At 30.8% G+C, this 12,193-nt stretch overlaps 1 protein-coding gene across 1 annotated transcript in view; it reads left to right on the forward strand.

Moving 5' to 3' along the window:
- Positions 1-12,193, forward strand: part of LOC134725666 (DNA-dependent protein kinase catalytic subunit-like) — a 93,115-nt gene that overhangs the window by 30,776 nt on the left and 50,146 nt on the right. The window contains exons 32-46 of the mRNA XM_063589679.1: positions 967-1,160; positions 1,505-1,649; positions 2,125-2,203; positions 2,432-2,554; positions 4,369-4,463; positions 6,418-6,586; positions 6,951-7,058; positions 7,640-7,887; positions 8,199-8,334; positions 8,733-8,822; positions 9,716-9,780; positions 10,127-10,229; positions 10,535-10,662; positions 11,068-11,272; positions 11,505-11,686. Of these exons, the coding sequence (XP_063445749.1) occupies positions 967-1,160; positions 1,505-1,649; positions 2,125-2,203; positions 2,432-2,554; positions 4,369-4,463; positions 6,418-6,586; positions 6,951-7,058; positions 7,640-7,887; positions 8,199-8,334; positions 8,733-8,822; positions 9,716-9,780; positions 10,127-10,229; positions 10,535-10,662; positions 11,068-11,272; positions 11,505-11,686 (2,070 nt within the window). The remainder of the gene's footprint in view (positions 1-966; positions 1,161-1,504; positions 1,650-2,124; positions 2,204-2,431; positions 2,555-4,368; positions 4,464-6,417; positions 6,587-6,950; positions 7,059-7,639; positions 7,888-8,198; positions 8,335-8,732; positions 8,823-9,715; positions 9,781-10,126; positions 10,230-10,534; positions 10,663-11,067; positions 11,273-11,504; positions 11,687-12,193) is intronic.

A 12,193-nucleotide genomic window follows, 5' to 3' on the forward strand; every position in this document is an offset into this window, starting at 1 on the left:
ATGGTCAGTTGACCCCTCAAGGAGTTATTGCCCTTTATAGTCATTTTTTTTTAACAATTTTCATTAATTTGGTAAATTTTGGTAAGTTTTTACAAACTGTTTTCCTCTGTAACTAGAGGGCCAAGTTCATTACAGATAGAGAACATTGTAAGTAGCAAGAATCTACAAACACATCACCATCACCAAAACACAATTTTTTGATGAATCCATCTGTTTCCTTTGTTTAATATGCACATAAACCAAGGTGAGCGACACAGGCTCTTGAGGGCCTCTAGTTGTTGATGTTAAATATTTTTTTTGTCTAGCCGTTCTGGATCTAAGTGATTATAAGCTGGTGCACAATTCTGAGTTTAAGAAATTTCATAAATCAAATAATATTGTTTTATGACTTGCCAAAATTTTAATCTCCATTTTATTCATATTTTGCCAACTTTTGACATGTTATTTGCCATTAAAATAAGAAAAGAGAGGTTGAACATCTACACCACTTTAGAGATACTTTTGCCATAAAGTTCCTTTGTAAATTAAAAATTGAAAAGGAAAAATATTAAATTTACGCAGTAGATAAGTATTTCATCAGCATCTTATGCTTGTGTAAATAATTGAATTAAATTTGGTACAAGATGTATATTGATATCAAAGTTGATACTTTTTATAACCGTTGAAGATAATTTGAAAATTTGGGCTGGGTGGCAAAGTCCTAAACCTGCTGATATGATGGTCATGTCAGGCAGGCAGATGGGCGGGAGGTTGATAAAAAGTAGATCCTAATTTGTGAAACAACTTATCCTACAGCTTTCAACCAATATCTTAAGCAAGACTTATCCCTGTGTCAATAGATTATTTATGCTAAATTCTAGTTTGTAAAGGAACAAAAAAAAGTTGGAGAAAAACAGAGAGTTTCAAAAAATTAATGGCATGAATATATTTGTGCATTTGAAGAGAATGTATTGTATTTCATTTAAGGTTTGAAGGGGGAGGTAACCCAGACCCAAAGAGAACACAGTTATGTTTGTTACAGTCCCCCACCATGTTAGACTATGATACCAAGTTCTCAGTAGATAATGCAGTACAATGGTTTGATATCTTCCTGGCTCCATTAGATTGTTATGTTTGGTTATTTGGAGAAAAACTTCTCACACCAACAGAGATATTTTCAGGTAAGTAGTACATTAATGAAGGACTATGTTGAACCTAATTATGATAAATGACTTTTAAATCTGTACATTTCCTATGTCACAATGCTGGTATCATGTGACAGTAAGAACTGATTGTTCGATATTGTTGTTCATACTGATTGATCTTGTGTCAACAGTATAACTCGTTCATAAAAAAACTTTTGAGAATATTTTTTATAGTTTAGAAGAAGATTTTACCTCAAATTTATAACAGATAACATTGATGTGTAATATTTGCAGTTGTATTGTGATGTCCCACAGGGCAATGATAATCTTGTTATATATGCAGTTTGTTCAAAAGAGCATGGTATGAATTTTAATTACAGGTGATGGGATTGCCATGTCTAAAGTGTTGAAAACCATTCAGTATTTTGTGGAGAACATTGCTTTGACAGATATTATAGACCTTTCAAGACAATTCGATATATTTGAAGAGTTCTACACACCAAAGGAAATTGATGTATTCAATAGGTAAATGAAACAATGTATTTTTTGTATGTTTATTAGAGATAAGTGGTGGTACTCAATCTGTGTATGTGTATATGTGTATGAATTTCTTTTCTTGTTTTTCTTTTTTTCTGCTTACTTGGTAACTTAGAGAAAGAAATATGAAAGATGAGAATGGTTAAATGTTGCATCTTTTCATAATTTGTTTGGTTTGACTGTATTTTTATAATAAAAAAATGTTTACATTTAAACCTGAGTTTTGTAAAAAAAAAACCAAACAACAACTTTGAAATAGGGAAATTTCTACCAAAAAATGTCAATGATATTATGCCAAACCTGCTATATGAGACCATCCTTCTTTAAATACCAAATTATTAGCCAATTCTTAAAGTTCCATGTTATATAATGTAGCCTGGTTCTAAATTTGTATGTAGTTTTTTTTTTTAATGCCAATGAAAATTTCATTTGAGCCATGATATTATTTCTGCAATGATTTCAGATCTAAGTGTACAGTTCTAGTAAGGATATTGAACTTGCTAACAGTAATGATAGCTAACTTTCAGAAAGAAACATTCAAGGTAAGGTTAATGTCATGTTCTAGATTATCACTTTCATCAAATTTACATTCTATACAATGAATTAAGTTTTTCAATGCTATTACAGGGATTTAAAAGTAGTATTTGCTTACTATTTAGGTTGTATTTTTAGAAAGTAATTAACAAATACCTGTTCATTTTTCTTTGCTTTCCCTAAAATTAAATAAAAGAAAAAATCAACAATAGTACATGTAATACAAACTTTTACAGGTAGCTCCCAAAGAATTATGGTCCAACAGCCTGTGGACAATGATATGTACCTGTGTAGTACAACCATCAGGAGTAGGATTTAACCTGGGAGATGTGGAGATTATGAAAAATCTACCAAGCGAGGTATGTTTTACAATTTTGAAGGTAGAAATATAATGGTGGTCAATAAATTTATGCTCATTACAGTTCTATAAAAGTGCTTACTTACTAATTATTTAAAGTAAAATTTAGTTTTTTAATATTATGTGGCAAAATGCCACACTGATGACAAGCATGCTACCATGAGTCCTTCTAGACCAGTTTGAGGTCGAAGTCTCTATATAAAGTCTGCATAGATGGGGTATAGACCTTATCGCTACTTAGAAATCTGTGCCACTTGACCTGAGAATCTGCATCTGTTGAACTATTAATGTTATACAGTACATTCCGGTTATTTGCATAGCCTATTTGTCAGACGAAATTATGCAATAAAGCGGAGTATGCTTATATCCGAAATGCCAAATTACGGAGTCAAATAACATCGATAGTGCAGATCAGCAAACAAGAAAGATGAACGTCCACAGTCCACTTACAACATATTGAATGCTTATTTATTCTAATAAAGTTATTTGTCTTCTGTCATACATTTTATTTCATTGTGTATTCTTTCAATAAAGTTTATAAACACATTTTGTTTTAGTTTATTTATGTACCGACTTTTCCTTTACCTGAGATACGAAAATAAAATTGTTCTAAAAATAGATTTGTTTCTATGACCCGGATGTACAAATTAAATTGTTACGCTTTGTTTAAAATAAACTGTTTAACGATACTACACTGTTTATAATCATTGTAAACAATAATTGTGCAATGAACTGCCTTTGATATTCAGTATTTACTGATTACACAGTGATGTAACGCTGTTACTTTAACATCGTTAGTTTCTATGCAAAGGTGATGGGGCCCTGCACGGGTTATTTGCTGGACACGAGTGTTGAAAGTGAGAAAATATAATAATCAGAAGTTAATTTTCTTTAAAAAAAATATTAAAAAGGAAAGATTGATGTATAAAATTCTTCAACCATATATAAATGCCCTGTAATATTTAACATAAACGTAGATCACCCAAGCTGAATTACGAAATTACACATTGGATATTGATCGATAATTAGCAGGCGTTAATGTTTTAAAAATTCACCCAAAATATAATCTATGAACAATGTTTAAAATCCAATCAATAATTAACACCTTTTGAGATAGAAGATTTGGCGAATGGTTGTGTTTTTACAACAATCACCTGATTGACATTTTTATGACCTCGAGGCTTAAAATAGAATATGGGAAACTTTACCTGTGTACACATCGAGGCCTTTTCTATAATCATATAAACACGAAAGATACTGTTTTAAAATTTTATTTGAATAACACACAAGTAAATGTGAAATAATAATGAAAATTATGATGCATTCAAGAAAAATATACTTACCAAATTGCCGTTTCCGGTCAAAAATCTCGTCAGTTTTAACTGAGCATATCTAGCTGGCGATTATTTTCTATGCAATAAACCGAAATGCCACTTGTAAGGCTATGCATATAACCGGACAATTTAACATTAGGTGAATGGGAAATGGTTTTGTGCAGGAGAAAAGTATGCAATTAACCGAATTATGCTATTAAGCGGTATGCAATTAAGTGGAATCGACTGTACAACAATTACTTTTCCATTGTGGCATCAGATATTTTCTATCATGACTTTAAAAAATTATGAAAACTTGGTGATAGCAGACAAATAGCGTTTAGGTGAATTACAAAGGTTTTAATATTTTGTCCATTTTATCAGGTCCTGCAATTTTTACTTATTCAATTAAAAACTGAATTTCACAACAATGTTTTCAAACTTAAAAAATAATGAACCTATAAAAGTAGAAAAAAACTATTAATCTTTTACTTTATATTAGACAGAACAGCTGTTGGTTGTCATGTCAAGATTTCTACCTAAAGATGTCATAACCAATATACAGAAAGGATTTAAACAGGTCCTACATGGAGACAAGTATGCATATATACATTTTTTGTTCATTGTTAAACTAGATTTGCAGTATTTGTTTTCATCAAAATTGATAAGAGCTCAGTTATGGTACTTCAAATTTTTTTTCATATTTTAATTTGACATTGTGTAATTGTAAACTTCAAAATTGACAACAAAACTTCAATTGGACTGCAATTTTATTATCTAATGTCTACATGTTTCGCCTGCTTGGCAGGCGTCTTCAGGACAATTTTTATACAATTTATTCTGCCTGAGGTACTCAGAGTGGTGCATATAAAGTGACGTTATAGTTAACAATGGTAGGTATTAGTAACGTAATGGTGGATATAATTGTACAAAATAAAAATAGAATGATTAAAAATAGATTTAAAAACGAAAGTGTTCTAGTTATAAATAGATTGATCTTAAAATGTTCTGTTTCTGGTTAGCATATGGTGGTGTCACTGGTGCATAGGTCTATAATGCTCTCATCTTTTGTTAAGTCTATCAGGGAATTCTGGCTTTTCTTTGAAGTTGTGTCTAAGTAATCATAATTGTTCGTTTTATACTGATCCCAGCTTTCATAATGGTGGTACGTCTGTTGGTGGTAGGATTTCTGGGGATTGAATAGGAGACGTTAAATAAATATGGCAAAAACCAAAATAACACAGAGCGAAGAATAAAGAAGGATCAGTAGGAATTAATTGCACAAAATGCAACAAAAAATTGGCAAACTTAGGAACCCTAATTATATCCACCATTACGTTACTTATACCTACCATTGTTAACTATAACGTCACTTTATATGCACCACTTTGAGTACCTCAGGCAAAATAAATTGTATAAAAATTGTCCTGAAGACGCCTGCTTGGCAGGCGAAACATGTAGACATTAGATAATAAAATTGCAGTCCAATTGAAGTGTTGTTGTCAATTTTGAAGTTTATTATCTAAGATTGCAGTCTTGTGCATGATTTGACAACCCGGCATACCAAGGTATCCACCTCAGGGACTCAACCAAAACGATTCGTAAGGCGTTGGTTCACCACACAGAGTTTATTGTGTAATTGTGTTAAAGGTTTATATTTCTGAAAAGAAATATACATTTACATTTTGCCTTTGTAGAGAGTCAGTACATAGATTGTTGAAATTGATAGCAGTTAGAGAAATCAGTTATGTTGTCTGTTAAAAAAAGACTACTGTAAATTCAGAAATTATTTAAAGTTTTAAAGTAAATTGTTAGCAGCAAGAGAGTGCAATAAAATATATTATCCACAATTTTTTTTTTATTTATTACAATCTTCGAAGAGAGGACAACAATGTGAGATTAATTTTTGAGATTTTGAGAAAATCTGTGTACCGATATATACATCAGATATCAGACAGAGAAATCTTATTATTACAATACTCACCGAACAGAGAGTTCTTATTATTACAATACTCACCCAACAGAGAGTTCTTATTATTACAATACTCACCCAACAGAGAGTTCTTATTATTACAATACTCACCCAACAGAGAGTTCTTATTATTACAATACTCACCCAATAATTGCATTATTCACATTGATAAAAATCTCACAATAATTTCTGAATTCACTTATAGATTATCGTTGATCATCTCAACGAGATTGATTTTCTCGCTTGAGCTGGGACGGTGAAAGAGAGACAGGCAATCAAGTTGAGATGATCAATCATAATCTGTTTATCGCTAGTTTACCTATGAAGACATTGTCAATTTCATGTCAATTGCGTTAGCAATGCCACGTGCCTGCTTAGTTTCAAGAGATAATTTTCCATCTCAAGCGAGTAGCATGATATGAAAAATATCACAAAAAATGATCGATGGAAAAATGCACATAATAGCGATAAAGTATACTATTCAATTTCAAAGAGTCTAATTTTATAGCACATAGAAAGCAAGTTTTGATATGTTATATATTTTCTATTAATCTTTAATCCTAAGTTTTTATTTTACAGAGATTTATTAAGTGTTTTACCAGTCTCTTTAACTAGTCCAGATATAGACCTGTTTAACTTTGAACAACTTCTGAGAGGATATGGACAACTATTTAAAACAAACATGTTACCTGATAGTTCTTCCAGTCCAGTCAGTATGGCTAAACAACTCTTCAGCAATGTTTATAAGGTATGGTAATATCTGATGTATATCTCTATTTTGAAGTTTTGTTTTGGAATTAATAAAACCTTTTGTCATTTGTCTGTCTATATTTTCTGTTGTCTGTTACAACAACATTCTGCAACTTCAACTTTTGACTCGCTATGATTTTTATTTTGGAGAAACTATGTTGAAAATATATCAGATATGTCAAATGTCATAAACTAATGGATACTGTTAAATCAGAATTGTTTGCAATGTTTATATTTTTGCAATGATAGGTTTCTCAAAAAATGAAAATTGAGGTATTAAAGAAGTTTTTCTTTTGCAACTGAAATTCAGAAAACTTTTAAATCCAAAATCCCACATATAAAAAATAGAGTTTTATTTTTAGGGAATGTCAGTAGAAAAAGATGGAATATTATCAGCTGTTAGTCTGACCCCAGCCGTGAAATCTGCCTGTAATATTATGCTAGAACTATCATTTCTGCTTGGTCTACCAGTAAGTAGTTTTCTGCATATTGTAAAATAATATAATGTAAATAAATAATATAAAAGAGAGGGGATTCTTCTATGGATTGAGGAGAAAATATTATATTTTTATTACACAAGATTATTAAAGAGGGCTAGATAATATTTGAACCCTTCTTTAAGCACAATAGCAGGTGTCCAGTAAATGGTAAGTATAGGACTTCGAACGACATAATTTCATAATATCTCAGCTATACACATGACCACAGTGTACTTGTCTTGCATTTATGTTAGACAAAACCTATGTACAGGGTCATAGAAACTACTTTACATCTTTGAATTGAAGCCTGTATACCTGAGTTAAAAATGTTTTTAAATACAGCCATGTATAGATCCAAGCTGAAGCTGAAGTGTTTTAATGTTTAAGCATTCTTTTTTAGTAAGTTTCAATTGTAAATGTATCACAAGTTAGTTTGTCCTAGAAAACACTATTGATATAATGTACATTTTTGTTCTTTTTTTAATTAAAAACTAATGCTTGTTTCAACAGGCTTGCATTATAATTAAGATATTGCAAACTCTAGTTAATGATATTTTTGTTGTATTTTTAAGACCCAGATTCTGACTGATGCCATTCTTGATACAACTTTAGTGTCAGGGTCAAATAAAGCTCTTCAGCATTTCTATGGTGACTTGATTTTCTCCACGTTTAAGTCAACTATATGTACTCAAATTGCAAAAGAATCAAAGAATTTTTGTCCACTGCTAGCACAGAAAGCTGAGTCCAATAGTCGTAGAGTCAGTAGTGTATTGGTCAGTGTCATAGATCATGTGACTAGAGATAAACAGTTACGGAAGAGGTAAAACTTCACCAAAATATAATGCACCGTTATTAAGTATTGCCTGATTATGCATGTAGGCTATTAAAAACTCAAAAATTGTATCAGAGCAATAATGTGATTTAGCACTAAAATATAGAAATCTGTTTGTACAGCTTAAAATATTATGAAAGCAAGCAGATACTGATTTATCAGTGTAACTTGGAACACACCATTTTTTTTTAAATAATGTCACTGCAAATTTGTTTGATAATATTAAGATCTTCCCTTGATTTAAATTTGCAAACAACAGTTGACTAATATATGCTACAGTATATATAATATGTTTTTAGTGAGAGTGCTGCCATTGTAAACTCTGTCCTTGAGCAGTGGGGAAAACTATCTAGTTGGTGGGGAGACAAAGCCAGTTTAGATCTTCAGAGTATGGCTTTGCTTGTTTTATCCAAGTTAATCCTGATTGATAGCAAGGTAAGATTTATTGTAGTTATTTGGAGGACCTGTTCTGTTGTTAAGTATTACACAAGGACCTTTGACTTGACACTTATTCAACATGGGCAATAAGACAACATTTTTGCTCTTAAATTGAAAAATCATAAAGTGTTAAGAATCATACTGTTTATTAATAATTTGAATACATACATAAACAACAGCAATACTGAGTATCAGGGTATAGAATGCTTGTCCTGAAAGAACTTATTTTAACTCTTTACCAGAATAACCAACATAAATTATCGAAGAACATTCTTATTGAAAGGGTAACATTTTAAAGCTAGGTTATTAACAAAATATTAATGTATGATTCATATTTTTAAAGTTTTTTTAAATAAAAACTTTCACAGAAAACATATATTTTCTTTCTTTTACAGATAGCATCATCCCCAGCACACCAGGCCTTTGATCAAGTCTTCATGATGTATCAAACTCTATTGACAAATAAAGCAAACTTAGATTTCAAAGTAAGATCATATATTTAAGAATTGAATGCGTCTTTTAGTAACTTCATTGGGGTGTAAAAGTGTTGACCGAAGTACATTTGGTATGAAGCGTGGAAGCTAAAAAAGGGCGCACGGTCAACGCTTTTACAACCCTATGAAGTTACAAAAAGAAGCATCAATACTTATAATTACATTTTTTAGCTATGATCATGAAAACAATATTTTTTTTATTTAATTCACCTGTGCACTTTATTGTGGGACCATATGTTATCATGAATGATAGGTTTTATTGAGTAATGCAATTGCTTAAGGAATAAGATGTGACGTGCAGTTAGCCAATCAGAATAAAGTATTATAATGAAACATACATCTAATGGAATTATATAATAATGAAACTTATCTTTTTCCTGTACATTTCATAGTATTATATATAATATGATGGGATACTTAGAAGATACTTGTTTAAAAAGAAAAATGAATTAACCTTTAGTTTAAACATATTTATTTATAGTGGATTGGGAAACAAGTTTTGCAACTTATATTAATCCCTTTCCACTTTGCGGGTGCGAGTGCTGCCTTGTAGCGGCATTAGCCTACTCTTTTTCGAAATCTACAAGGGTGTCTTTAACGTGCAAGAGATGTGGCTCTCTCTTAACACGGGCCAGCCATTTATCATCTAATTAACCTTTACAAACCTGTTCTTAAGATTCCCATGCAACCTAGGCTACCAGGAAAAATCGTGAAGTTTTTGGAACCCTAGAAATGTTCTTGAAATATGTGTAAAATGGTTCTTGGCAAAATATTTTAATTTCTATTGTTCAGCAGCATGTTTTATAATTTGAGTTATCTCCCTTTGGAGATTCAGTGTCTCAATTCACAGTTACTTGTATAGTATTTGAAACATTTATTTTCAGTGCCGAGTGTTAGAGTTATTAGCATTCTTTGCTTTGCTACCAAATCCTCATGAGAAGAAATTGAAGTAAGTTGGTTTTCCAGATTTAATATCATATTATGTACTTGAAAGTAGATGAGCATGAATAGGCATTGTGAAAAACAGTTTTAATAACTTACAAATTAGGTTGAATTTTAGTTGAAACACTTTGACAATTCATATATATTCTAATTGAAGGCATGCAAGGAAAAGATTTACCACTCAGTTATAAATGCTTGTATATAATTTTTGTGTAAATGTTTAGAAACAAGTGCTGGGGTACCTTTCAAAAATAAAAATAAATGTATCAATGTAAAGTTATAAAGCTATAAGTTATTAATGTAATATTTATTAATCTCTTATTTTTTCTTCAGTGTAATATTTATTTTTGCAGGGCTAGTCTTGACAGACTTATAGCAGACAATTTCCCTCTGAAAAGTACAGAGTTTGAAAAGGAGAGTCCTGAATATCAGACTTACACATCAACATTAGATAGGGTTGGTAGAAATATTTTGTAACTTAACCACTTGATGGATTTCAATGGAATTGTCACAGAGTTTCTTTATCATGATACAATTTTGGACCATTCAAATTTAATTCATGAAATAGATGATATAGATAATTTTAAAATTATTTAAGAAAAGTCTTATTTCCTCCAAAAAGACCAGTTATTGGACAGAAATGAAAATTACAAAATATGTTATGAAAAATTTGGCCTACTTTAAATAAAAATGCTGGGGATAGTATATTTTGATTTAGACATTAGATTTTCAAATTGTAAATATATGTTATATTTTGTTAGATACTGAGTGCATTGGAGTTATCAGGAAGTTTGATGCTATTGGAAGTTATAATCAGTATATTCTGTAGAGAGAAGGTTCATGTTTACGAGGACAAGATTGTTGCATCACTCAGCAAATTTATTAAAAGGTATTATTTTCTTACACAGTTTACCTGTCCACTGCAAGCATTGTGAAAGTGCAAAAGTTTTTTAGTACCAATTTTAATGCATTTTGCATTTTACTCAAACCATGAAATTTAGTACCTGTCCCTTTCTATTGAGTCCCTACCTATTAGTCCTAAAACTGGGAAAACAGACACAAACTGACAGTTTTTTCACAATCCTTTGAAATTTATTACTCCACCACTTAATAGACATATTTGATCATCTTGAAAAAAAGAAACCCTCTAAAAATCAGAATCAAAGTTTTATGGATATTATACTACCTGATTTAACTTTAAAAATGAAAAATAAAACTTGTGAAGAAAGCAGTTGTTCCACAGATCATTTATACCAATGAAGAGCTATACATGTTGTTAATTTGTTTACTTCAGATTACCAGGAGATAAACAGATATCAGCATTAGATGTACCTTACAAGATTTTCTGTGAAGAAGGTCGTTACCCTGGAGAAATAAGACGAGCGACTGTTGACAAAGTTCTAGTTACCATGTTACGATTAGTACAGTTATCAACATTGAGTCAGTTTTTTGTGGCAAATATGGAGAAACTAAGAAGTATTGTGGAAGCCAAACCTAAGGTGTTGTATTATAATATTGATATATATTATATGTAGATTGTAATATGGCTTAATTTTTTTTAAGTATTATTTCGTTAAAAAGTATTTAACTTCAGAAAGATTAATATGCTTACATGTGAAAATGTCTAAATATGAAATTAAAACATGCCAATAGGTATTCTAATTTAACTCCAGGACCATGAGGTTTAAAGTTAAACAAATAGTCAATTTATTTTTTCAATATCAATAACAGAGTAAAGACATGGATGGATGGCTGATTTCTAGACTTTGTTGTTTTGAAATGTTTGAAGTTCTGTATTCAAGAATGTCAAAAGATCAGGTGTTCAACAAAACTTCTGAGATCAACAGAACATTCTGTCAAGTGAGAGATGCCAAAGTGGACACTGGGAAAGAAATGACACAAATTGTTATGAGGTATTTACTTATAAATAGTGATATGTTTTTTACTTTATTTAAAGAGCAAAGATGATTGTGTGCCAATTAAACCATTCTGTATGCTCAAAATATGAGTAAAAATGATTTTTTAGCTAATTCATATAAACAACAGTTATCAATTTCCCATCCTGTTCACTAAACCATGTAAAAAACATTTTCCTAGTATGAAGTTTTACATAATGATACAACCGAATAAATTTTTAACATTTTTCTACAATTATATGTAAGCTAACTGATACCAAGTTTAATCTTGTCTTCTATTTGTAACTGGTGTGTGTGTACCTTCTTTGTCTTACTTACTCAAATATATAATGAACCACAGCATTTGTTTGCACTGGTTCTAAGTCAGGAACCTGATGTTCAGTGGTTGTCGTTTGTCGATGTGGTTCACAAGTGTTTCTCATTTCTCGTTTTTTATATAGATTAGACTGTTAGTTTTCCTGTTTGAATGGTTTTACACTAGTCATTTTAGGGGCCCTGTATAGC

The sequence above is a fragment of the Mytilus trossulus genome, chromosome 7 (assembly GCF_036588685.1).
Source record: "Mytilus trossulus isolate FHL-02 chromosome 7, PNRI_Mtr1.1.1.hap1, whole genome shotgun sequence".
Lineage (NCBI taxonomy): Eukaryota > Metazoa > Mollusca > Bivalvia > Mytilida > Mytilidae > Mytilus > Mytilus trossulus.